An 11,880-nucleotide genomic window follows, 5' to 3' on the forward strand; every position below is an offset into this window, starting at 1 on the left:
AGCACCTCCCAGAGAGGCTCAGGAAACACGGAGGCTGAGGAAGCCCTGGCTCAGGACCCGACACAGCTGGTGCAGACTGAGAGGCAAGGCCATTTATGCACACAGAGGAGGCACAGAGTTCACACAGAAAGGAGAACTGCTGTAAAGCCTCGTGGTTCCTGCCTCCTCCCTGACATCAGTTTAGAGTATGGATTCACCACTTGCCTTTTAATACTGGCTCCAGTCGTGAACTAAAATGACATGATTATATTTGGTAAAGAACAAGATAAAAAGCACTAGACAGGATGGTCTCTGTACCTAGACTGCAGCTCCCTGGGTGGGGAGGTACGGTACAGATGTGTCCCTGAAACCCAGCACCTACCCAAGTGCCGGGCATTGGTGCTCCCAAAGCCCCACCCAGAGATCTAAGTCATGTCCCCAAAAGCCAGGAGGGCGGTGTGATATTGCCCTCAATTTTTCAGGTGTGAAAAGAAACAACTTTTTTGAGGTTCCCTGGACTTTTAATTTTTTTTAATACACACAAAAGAATGTGTGTAATATTTGATGGTTATGAAGTAGTATTAGCAAAATAAGCGCTAGGAAACAGTTTTCCGGGGACCAGGGGTAGGAAAAAGTTAACTTCAGAGAACCACGAGGGGACTTTCGGGGTAATGGAAATGCTCAGTATCTTGAGTAAGGTGGTAGGATGCTGAATGTATATGAGCCTATGCATTTTCCAAGACTCAAAGACTTACAATCTATTATAGTTAAATTATAATCAAATAATATTAACTTTTTTAAAAAGTGCAGACTCAGCTAGAAAACCACCATCATCTTGCTACCTGAATACCTTCCTAATTGCCATTTGTTCTTCCCTCTTCTTCTTTCTTTAATTGCGAGCATAATGCCTGGAGGCACAGCAGCCACCTTGTGACTATGAGGTCATAGTCAGGCTATGAGGACAAAGACTAAACCTTAGGAAAGCGGAGACATAAAGGTGTAAAGATCCCGGTCCGCAAGGCCATTTTTCAGCCACCATACTATCTCTAGACTGTCAACTTTCATACTGTCTTGTTGCCACTAGAATAGGATTGTTATTTTAGTCAAATTAATTCCTACCCAATCCTTCCATCCAGATTATTTCCACTTCATCTTCATTTTTTCATCAACTGAGAATATATCCCTCCTCCTCCTCCAGAACCCCAAACTAAGCACGTCATCTCCAAAGGTGCATTTTGAAAACGAGAGCTGGACTTGTCTGGTGGTCCAGTGGTTGAGAGTCTGCCTGCCAGCACAGGGAATGGGTTCAATCCCTGGTCCAGGAAGATTCCACATGCCTTGGGGCAACTAAGCCCATGTGCCACAACTACTGACACCAAGAGCCTAGAGCAACGAGAAGCCCTTGCATGGCATCTAGAAAATAGAGTTGCTCATCGCAACTGGAGAAAGTGCGTACACAGCAACAAAGACCCAGTGTTGCCAAAAATAAATAAATACATAAATCCTAAAAGGAAAGAAAACAAGGGCTGTCCAAATGCCAGAGAACAAGTTCTATGAAGCCCCATTTCTCACTTGACCAAGATGAGCAAACAGCACGCTCTCCAGAGAAATTCTCCCTCTCTCCCTCTGCAGCCTCATGACACTTTGATAACTTCCAGGTGACACGTTAAGTTCTACAGAATGGACTAGACTCCAGGAGACACTCAACACCTGCTGTCAGACTTTAAAGCCTCAGCCAAAATTGGAGTCACCTTTTAGCAACCTATTATGGATCTCTATGTACTTAGAGTCTTATAGAATGGGGATGTATGAGATGTATGGAGAAAAACAGTGAAGGATACACCCCAGGGTGCAATCACAGCCTCTCCATTGGGAGTTTACTCTTTGTCTATCTCTTCACTAGAATGAAAACTTCAAGAGGTAAGGAGGGAAAAGGCGAGGTCAAAGGTGAGGTAAGGGAGCCAAAGTATTCGTCGCTCAGTTGTGTCCAACTCTTTTTGACTCCATGGACTACAGCCCACCAGGCTCCTCTGTCCATGTGATTTCCCAGGCAAGAATACTGGAGTGGGTTGCCATTTCCTTCTCTAGGGGATCTTCCTGACCCAGGGATCAAACCCAGGTTCAGGCTATGAGGACAAAGACTAAACCTTAGGAAAGCGGAGACATAAAGGTGTAAAGATCCCGGTCCGTGAGGCCATTTTTCAGCCACCATACTATAACTCTAGACTGTCAACTTTCATACTGTCTTGTTGTCACTAGAATAGGATTTTGTTATTTCGGTCAAATTAATTCGCACCCAGTCCTTCCATCCAGATCTGCCTGCATTGCAGGCAGATTCTTTACCATCAGAGCCACCAGGGAAGCTCAAGGGAGCCAAACAAAGAAAAAAAAAAAAAAAAGAAAGAAATTACCCCAAATGAAAGGAAACACATGATCACATTTAGCCATTTTGATAAAAGTATGTGTGTGTGTTCACATGTTCAAAGATATTAAGTGAAAACTAGCTTTAAAAACGGAGAAGGCAACGGCACCCCACTCCAGCACTTTTGCCTAGAAAATCCCATGGACGGAGGAGCCTGGTAGGCTGCAGACCATGGGGTCGCTAGAGTCAGACACGACTGAGCGACTTCACTTTCACTTTTCACTTTCATGCATTGGAGAAGGAAATGGCAACCCACTCCTGTGTTCTTGCCTGGAGAATCCCAGGGACGGGGGAGCCTGGTGGGCTGCCATCTATGGGGTCGCACAGAGTCGGACACGACTGAAGTGACGCAGCAGCAGCTTTAAAAAGTGATCCATGACTGTCACTACATCTAACGGTCAATTCTTCACTTTCCTTGACTTCCCTGGATCTCTCGGCAGCATCTGACAAAATGGATCACTCCCTGTCTTACAGCACGGTCCTGACGTGGCTTGCACGATGTCATGCCCTCCTAGTTTTCTTCCTGCCTCTCTGGACATTCTTTTCAGCTTTCTTTGCTAGATTCTCCTCTAAATAGCAGAGTGTCCCAGGGCACTCTCCGTCTACACTTATCTTCTCTGCCGACACTTACCCTCTGCTTGTTCTCATCCATCCCGTGGCTTCAATGGCATTCCACATGCTGACTGATCTCTCATCAGATTTAAGCTCCAGTCCTCACCTCACCCATCAGGTACAGAATCTTATCTCCCATTTTTCCCTCAACAACTAACAGGGATCTCAAAACTAACACAACCAAAACAGAACTTTTAATCTCCCACCAAAATCCTCCCCCAGCCTTCTCAAGTCTGGAAATGGCATGTTATTCACGTAACCACATGAGTCAATGTCCTGGGACTCATTCTGAACTCCTCTTTCCCTGACATCTAATCTGTCAGCAGCTCCTGTTAGTTCTACCTTCCAAATGTCGCAGATTCAACCACCACTGCTACCCTAGCCAAACCACCATCAACTCGCTCTTAAGCTACCTGGATATCCTTCTAATTGTCATCTGTGCAGTCACACTTGAACCCTTTGCTCCACACAGCAGCCAGTGATCACTTTTTAAAACATAAATCAGATCATGTCAATCCACTGCTCAGACTCCTCCATGATGACTTTTTTGGCTGGCCAGTTTCCTAGCCAATACTAACCCCACATCCCATGCCCACCCTCACTCCCATTCTGTGCCCCACTTCTTGGGAAGAGAAATATGCAAAGCTACAACCTCTATTTCCCAGTTTCCTTTGCAGTGAGGGAGGCCACGTGACACATTTCTGACCAATGAGACATGAGAAATTACTGGATAGGAATTCTAAGGAACCCAGTATTTTCCTTAGAAAAGTGGAGTCTGTTGTCCTCTGTATCTTTTTTTTTTTTAAAGTTCATTTGGCTTTAACTTTATTTGATATGTACACACTGCTGTATCTATTTACTGTTTGTTTATTTATTTTTAGCTGCACTGGGTCTTCGATGCTGCACGTGGGCTTTCTCTAGTTGCAGAGAGCAGGGTCTACTCTCCAGTTGCGGTGCTTGGGCTTCTCGTTGCGGTGGCTTCTCTTGTGGAGCACAGGCTCTAGGTGCATGGGTTCCAGTAGTTGCAGCATGGGGGCTCAGGAGTTGCAACTTGCTGACTCCAGGGCACATGGGCTTCAGTAGTTGCAGCATAGGGGCTCAGGAGTTGCAGAACACAGGCTCTAGAGCATAGGCTCAGTAGTTGGGGCTCTCAGGCTCCAGAGCGTGGGCTCAATAGTTGGGGCTCAAGGGCCTAGCTGCTCCAAGGCATGTGGGATCCTCCTGGATCAGAGAGTGATCCTGTGTTCTCCGCACTGCAGGCAGATTCCCATCCACTGCGCTAAACAGGGAAGTCCCACTCTGTATCTTTCAACCTTTGCTCTTCTTTGTTCCTGCCTAGAAAGCAAATACACAACAGGAGAGCAGCCACAACAAAGATGTCAGGAAAGTAACAAGAAGGCAGCTGCCTCAGCCCCTGTATGCCCCTCCTTGGACTCCTGGTTACGTGAGAAAATAATAAATCCCTTATTTGGTTAAGTCACTGTGGTGAAGTTTCTGTGACATGGGGCCAAACACAACCCTGGCGCAGGCTTCCAATCACCCTTAGAATGAATTCCCAAAGTCTGACACGGTCTCTCCAAAAGCATCTCCTACCACTCTCCCCTTATTTCTTCCTGCACCAGAGTCCCGGCCAGGTTCCCGGCTATTTTTGGAACATGCCAAGTGTATTTCCACCTCAGTGGCTTTGCCCTTGTTCTTCTGCTGGAGTGTTCTAGATCTTTCACATGCTTCATCTGAGACATTTCTTTACCCAGTTTTCTGCTCTAATGTCGCCTCTGCACCAAGGTCTTGCCTTGACTACTCCATCCAAAACTGGCTCCTTCACACCCTTTAACTCCTTTGTTGTTGCTGTTGAGTTGCTACATCTTGTCTGACTGTTTGCAATCCCATGGACTGTAGACTGCCAGGCTTCTCTGTCCATGGGATTTCCCAAGTAAGAATACTGGAGTGGGTTGCCATTTCCTTCTCCAGGGGATCTTCCCGACCCAGGGATTGAACCCATGTCTCCTGCATCTCCTGCTTGGCAGGCAGATTCTTTATCACTGAGCCACACTTGGAAAGTTTAACTCTTTAGTGATTTATTTTTATTCATAGCACTTGTCAATATCTACAATTGTCTCTACCTGAGAGTAGACAGTTTTGTTTTACTTAAAATCCATCTACTCCACTAGAATCAAAGCTTCAAGAGGTACAGGCAAACCCCCAGTATCTAGAAGAAGACAGCAGGCATTCAAAAGGTATTTATTGAATGACACCTTTTTGAGTTTTTTTTTTTTTTCTTTTCTTTCCAGTTGTAGCACTTGGGATCTTCGATCTTCCTGGCGGCATGTGGAATCTTTAGCTGATCTTTAGTTGCAGCATGTGGGATCCAACAGTTGGACCAGGGATGGAACCCAGACCCCTGCCTTGAGAGCACGGAGTCTTAGCCACCGGACCGCCACGGAAGACCTGTACCACATCTTAAAGTTAAGGTAGATTCTTCTTTACAGTTCACCCTGTATTACAAAAGAAAGCAGTTTTGTATTGGACTTATTTTGGTTTTATTGTTGCTGTTGTCATACTATTAACAGCACTTTCGGCAGACTAGCATATTTTGTTGGAGAAGGCAATGGCACCCCACTCCAGTACTCTTGCCTGGAAAATCCCATGGACGGAGGGGCCTGGAGGGCTGCAGTCCATGGGGTCGCTAGGAGTCGGACACGACTGAGCGATTTCACTTTCACTCTTCACTTTCATGCATTGGAGAAGGAAATGGCAACCCACTCCAGTGTTCTTGCCTGGAGAATCCCAGGGACTGGGGAGCCTGGTGGGCTGCCGCCTATAGGGTCAGAGTCGGACACGACTGAAGCGACTTAGCAGCAGCAGCAGCATATTTTGTATTGGCGCTCTCCCCATATAGACACACATATAGATCTCATGGCCTCACTCAAAATTCTGGAGGGCTCTGTAATTTAAAACTGCCCTAAGGGGCTTCCCTAGTAGCTAAGTGGTAAAGATTTCACCTGCCAATGCAGGAGATGTGGGTTCAATCCCTGAACTGTGAAGATCCCACATGCAGCAGAGCAACTAAGCCCTGAGCTCCACAACTATTGAGCCTATCTATGCTCGAGTCTTGGAGCTGAAACTACTGAAGCAGAGACCCTAGAGCCTGTTTCATGATAAGAGAAGCCGCCCCAATGAGACGCCATCCCACTGCAAGAAAGAGTAAATAGCCCCTGCTCACTGCAATGAGAGGAAAGACCGCAAACAAAGACCCAGCACAGACAAAAATACACTGACCTAAAATAAACCTCACCAAAAATAAACTGAATGTAGCAGCAATGCCTTCAGACCCCTGCGCTATCAGTAAGTCAGGCCAGGGCCTTTTGGTTTCTTCCAGATCATCGAAATGACAGTGAGTGGTGGACCCCTAGAGATTCGTTTTTTTTTCCTTGACCTTTCCTAGACTGGGCTAGGGATATGATACATCCGTTCTCAATATGGACAGTATCATGCCAGAGCGATGCAGGCGTCAGATACCTCGTTCGAATCCCACCTCACCAGCTACTTGACCCGTTTGAGCTCTGGAGGTTACAGGGAGGAATAAAGGAGATCGGGACCTGCAGTCGACCTCCTCCCCACAAGGAGAGGTCAGGCTCGCAAGCTCTACAGGCTTCCCCACTCCGAAGCGAACCTGCATCCGGATTTTCTGCTTCTCTCCTACCTTCTTGCCTTGCTGCCCACTTCCAACCCAAAGCCCACGCCTCGCATCAGGCTGGCAGGGTACCACCCCAGAGCCCTCTGGGAGCCCGGACCCCGGCAAGAACCCGCCCACTCCCGTCGGCCCCCGCGGCCGCTCCCGTCTCTATGGGAACGAAGGTAGCCAACTCGTGCAGTGACTTCCGCTCCGCCCAGACTACGACGCGAGCTGGAGCTGCGCCTGAGTGGGCCCCGGACAGAGATGCTGAAGGCCAAGATCCTCTTTGTGGGGCCCTGCGAGGTGAGGCCGGGGCCGGCGGGGCGGCAAGCAGGGCCTGGGGGAGGGGGGCGCAGGATCGCCCCCGGCGTTGTGCCTAGCACCCGGAGCCCCACAGGAGCTAGGAGCCCATTCCCACCGCGCCCACCTTGTTGTGTGACGCCGGCGTCACCAGGAACTCGGCGTTCCCAGACCTTGACCCTGTTGGACTTAGGCTCAAAGGCCCATGGTAGTGAGTGGCGTTTGTGATCAAAGCCTAGATCTCACGACTTTTTCTGCGCCTGTGGCTTTCCCTAATGAAATACATCAGCAGAGCAAGAAAACCAGGAGGCAGGGCTAAACTATTACCTGGCCTTGGAACAGTTAGCCTTTAACGTGGGTGGTGATGGCGGGGGATTAAATCTATTTGTGTAGGTCACATCGTACACAATAAAATTAAGATGGACTAAAGCTAAATGTGTAAAACAACTGTGGAAGTTGTAAATAAATAACTCTCCAGCACCCATCAGAATTGCCTGGTAGGCCTGTTACAAGTACAACTTGCTGGACCTATCCCAGGGTTTTGATTCAGTAGGTCTGGGAGGGACCTGAGAATTTGCATTTTGTGGATGCTGGTTGTCAAGGGACCACTCGCTGGGAACCATGGTAGTAGATGAATATATGGAAAGACCTGTTTTTAACCTGGAGTCAGGGAAGGTCGTCTTAAACACAACACAAACATGAAGAAACTGTAGAAGAAATGACAGCAAAGGTAAAGCCAGGGGAACATATTAGTAAAATGCTTGACAAAAAAAGGATTCATAAGCAGAACATACAGGAAAGTTTAAGAATCAGTAAAGAAAGTAAGAAGCAACTCAATAGATAATCTAGCAAAGTCTGTATATAAGAAATACAACTGACTGAGAAGTATGAAAAGTATGAAAAGAGTCACAGGAACACAAAACAAAAAGATGCCCCTTGTTTGCCCATCAGGCTCCCCAGGTAGTGCTAGTGGTAAAGAACTTGCCTGCTAATGCAGGTGCGATCCCTGGGTCAGGAAGATCCCCTGGAGGAGGGCTTGACCGCCCACTCCAGGATTGTTGCCGGGAGAATCACCATGGACAGAGGAGCCTGGTGGGTTCCAGTCCGTGGGGTTACAGGGAGTCGGACCTAACTGAAGCGACCGAGCACGCACGCTCGCAACATGCAGTCTTAGGGTGCTTTGAGGGAAAGGAGTATTCTAGGATTCTGTAGATGGGACTCTAAATTGATAACACCTTTTTTTCTGAGATCAAATTATTAAGGTTTAAAATGTGCATAGCTTATAGTGTAGTAGTTACATTTCTCAAACTCTGAAGCTAAAGATCCATCCACACTCCCCATGAGTCTATACAATATTGAACAGGTGGGAACACCCCAGGTGCCCATCAGAGAATTAGAGAATTAATGTCTAATCTCTAATTAGACATTACAGAATGTCTAAATAAACTAAGGTACATTCTTACTTTGGAAGATACTGCAAGAGTGAAACAAAATAAGGCAAATAAACTGACACGGGGAACTCTCCAAGACGTCAACTATTAAATAGGCAGGTCACAACATATGCTCAGAATTATGAAAAGCAAAACAAGCAGAGATACATCTTTTTTTAAAGGAAATTCCCAAACATATACAAGGGGAGAAAAGAATGACAAGTCCTAGTACCCATCATCTCGCTTCAACAACAAAACATATTTCTGCATTTATGTATCTCCCTCTCCCTTGCTGCTCTTCAAATTTACCAGCCTTTCTGTTCCTTAAACGTGTCACATCCATTCCTGCCCTGGTGCCTTTAAACCAGCTATTCCCCCTGCTTGGAAGTGAGTAAAGTCACCCAGCAGCGGAGCCAGCACTGAAATCTGTGCTCCCCACGACCCAGAGTGGGCCGTGCCCACCCAACCAGAGAGAGCCCCTTGGTCTGGGTGATCTCAGGGTGGCCATGGCCTCTACTCCATCCTACCTGGGTCCAAGCTGGCTATTGCAGGCCTTGCTTATGATTGACTTTCTGCTTTTCTTTTACTGTCCGAGATCTTTTACTGTCTTTGTTTTCATAGAGTGGAAAAACCGTTTTGGCCAACTTTCTGACAGAATCTTCTGACATCACTGAATACAACCCAACCCAAGGAGTGAGGTAAGCCCTGACAAACCCGTGTCCCACAGAGTCCCTGCTCCTCACCCGCCTCCTGACGTTGGTGCCGGTGGCATCCCCAAAGCACAGTGTTTCTAAGGAGAGGTGCTGCTCTTATTTTATCTTTAGGATCCTGGAATTCGAGAACCCACATGTTACCAGCAACAACAAAGGCACGGGGTGTGAATTTGAGCTCTGGGATTGTGGCGGTGATCCAAAGTACGTTTCCTTTAGAGCACTGGCTCCATCAAATGATTCAAAAATCAGCTGGCCACCAGGCACCTTGAACTCAGGCCTATCTCCCTTCCTAGCATGTGTCTGGGGTTTGATCGATGACTGGTGACATGCATTGCTCTTGAAATGTCAGTGACTGGGTTATGATTCAGTGAGAGGTCATCTATCCATGATTAGTGTTTAGACATTATTTTCAAAGTCGATGATTAGAAACTCGAACTGTGGTTTATATGTGGAATCTTATTTAAAAAAAAAGTACAAATGAACTTATTTACAAAATAGAATCGCATATGTAAAAAAGCAAACTTATGGTCACCAGGTGGGGAAAGAGGGGTGGGTAAGCTGAGAGATGGGGATTGACACACACACACTAAAATGGGGCTTCTCAGGTGGCACTAGTAGTAAAGAACCCTCCTTCCAATGCAGGCGACATAAGAGACTCGGGTTCCATCCCTGAGTCGTGAAGATCCTCTGGAGGAGGGCACGGCAATGCACTCCACTATTCTTGCCTGGAGAGTCCCAGGGATAGAGAAACCTGGCAGGTTACAGTCCATAGGGTTGCAAAGAGTCGGACACGACTAAAGCGACTTAGCATGCATATATAAAATAGATCAACTAATAAGGACCTACTGTATTAGTGCAGGGAACTCAATATTCTCTAATGACCATGGGAAAAGAATCTAAAAAAAAAGTGGACATATGTATATGTATTACTGATTCACTTCGCTGTACAGCAGAAACTTAACAGTGTAAATTAACTAAAAAAACCAATAAAAAATTTAAAACGACACAGAAACCAGAGCCACCTACCCTTCACGCCATGCAGGTTCGAGTCTTGCTGGCCAGCCCTGATGAAGGACTCTCACGGAGTGGTGATCGTCTTCAACGCCGACATCCCAAGTCACCTGAAGGAAATTGAGACGTGGTATTCCTGCTTCGTCCAGCAGCAGTTCTTACAGAATACTCAGTGTCTGTTAATTGCACACCATAAACCAGGCTCCGGAAGTGACAAAGACAACCCAGCTTTGGGTAAGGAGCCAGGAGTTCTGGCTTCTGTCTGGAATGCTCTGGGCATTTGTATGTTGCTCTGTGTCTTAGCAGCCAACAGCTCTGTGCAGTTTGTGAGCACCTGCTGCGTACTCACCATTTGTTTTCCTCACCACGTAAATCAGAACTGCTGGGTTAGTAGATCCACCCAGGCCAGGCTGCAGACATTGTAAAAGCTAGTTAGTACCACCCAGGCCAGGCTGCAGACACTGTAAAAGCAGACAGGCACTAAGAGGGGGAAAAAACCCTGGTTTTAACCCCTCATCCATACTATTAGGGACACTCTTTCCTAACTTGCCTTTAAGCTCCAATCTGCATGCGACAGACCATTAGAGAGGTGTCTAAGTAATCATGGAAAACAACTCAGAAAATTCAGAAATGTCTTCCTCTCTGGTGTAAGAACCAAGAAGGCCTGAGAGTGGCTTGCAAAGCTGTAAGCCTATTGCCGAGGGCAGTGAAACCTTTCTCTGTGAAGTTGTGTCACGGAGGCCCCACTTTATTTTTGGACTTGGGAAAGTTAAATTAATTGGCTCCTGGAAGAAGAGTCAGGTCCTTTGGAGCTAGAAGTAGCCCCTCATTTAGAGCTCATGGCCTAGGGATTTCCCTGGTGGTCCAGTGGCTAAGCCTCCTCGCTCCCAATGCAGAGGGCCCATGTTTGATGCCTAGTCAGGGAAGTAGAGATCCCACGTGCCGCAAGAAACATCAAAGATCCTCCATGCTGCAACTAAGTGTGGCTAAATAAGTTAATTCATTTTTTTTTTAAGTTCATGCCTAATTACATTATTTTCCTTTTTAAGCACCACCCTTGAACAAGCTGAAGCTGGTGCACTCGAATCTTGAGGACGACCCAGAAGAGATCAGGATGGAATTCATAAAGTATTTAAGAAGCATAATCAACTCAGTGTCCGAGAGCAGAGACCGGGAAGAGATGTCCATTATTACCTGACCGGCCTTCATCTGGAAGCTTCCACATCCCAGATGAACTTCATGTCAGTGCAGAGCCTGAAGTCCATCCGCCTAAGAAGGTTCTCATCGCCCTTGGGCTGTAGAAGGTGTTTTCCTTGTTTGCCCCAAAGACCAGTCAGCCAGGGAGTTGACTCCATACCATCTGTTCTCCATCCTTAGTTCAGCTGAGAAAATCCTATTGTTGAATTCTGATTCCTTTGCCCCAGATCTCTTCAAAGAGCTGAAAAACCGAGGTGGGTGGTTTTTGGGTTTTTTTTGCCTCCTTCCATATGTCACATCATTAAAGTTGCAGAATTGTCCCTGTCATAGCCCAGTGGTATGACCATAGTTTAATTCACGTGGATTGGTTTAAATATGATTTTCATTCCTTAATCTGCACAATTTCCCTAGGACATTTTAGAAAAATACTAGCATTTAACCTCTCCAAGATTGTATTTTTACTTCAATGTCCTTGCTATCTGGACACCATATCACATTGGATGGTAGAATACATAAACAGTCTCTAAAAAGTTTTTTATT

At 46.5% G+C, this 11,880-nt stretch overlaps 1 protein-coding gene and 1 long non-coding RNA gene across 3 annotated transcripts; one reads left to right on the forward strand and one right to left on the reverse strand.

The window, feature by feature from the left end:
- Positions 1-3,866: 3,866 nt before the first annotated feature.
- On the reverse strand, positions 3,867-6,816 carry LOC133238668 (uncharacterized). The gene is made up of 2 exons (XR_009733591.1): positions 6,717-6,816; positions 3,867-5,508 (listed from the first exon to the last, which is right to left on the reverse strand). It is a non-coding gene; the product is annotated as an uncharacterized LOC133238668 (long non-coding RNA).
- Positions 6,817-6,866: 50 nt separating this feature from the next.
- On the forward strand, positions 6,867-11,669 carry IFT22 (intraflagellar transport 22). Of its 2 annotated transcripts, XM_061402027.1 has the most exons (5): positions 6,867-6,992; positions 9,041-9,117; positions 9,244-9,333; positions 10,175-10,377; positions 11,193-11,669. In XM_061402027.1, exons 1-5 carry the CDS (start codon positions 6,954-6,956, stop codon positions 11,339-11,341), a joined length of 558 nt encoding a protein of 185 aa, XP_061258011.1. In that variant the 5' UTR covers positions 6,867-6,953; the 3' UTR covers positions 11,342-11,669. The 2 variants fall into 2 exon arrangements, with proteins under 2 accessions (XP_061258011.1, XP_061258012.1); XM_061402028.1 differs by lacking the exon at positions 9,244-9,333.
- The last annotated feature ends 211 nt before the right edge of the window (positions 11,670-11,880 follow it).

This window comes from Bos javanicus, chromosome 25, assembly GCF_032452875.1.
Source record: "Bos javanicus breed banteng chromosome 25, ARS-OSU_banteng_1.0, whole genome shotgun sequence".
Lineage (NCBI taxonomy): Eukaryota > Metazoa > Chordata > Mammalia > Artiodactyla > Bovidae > Bos > Bos javanicus.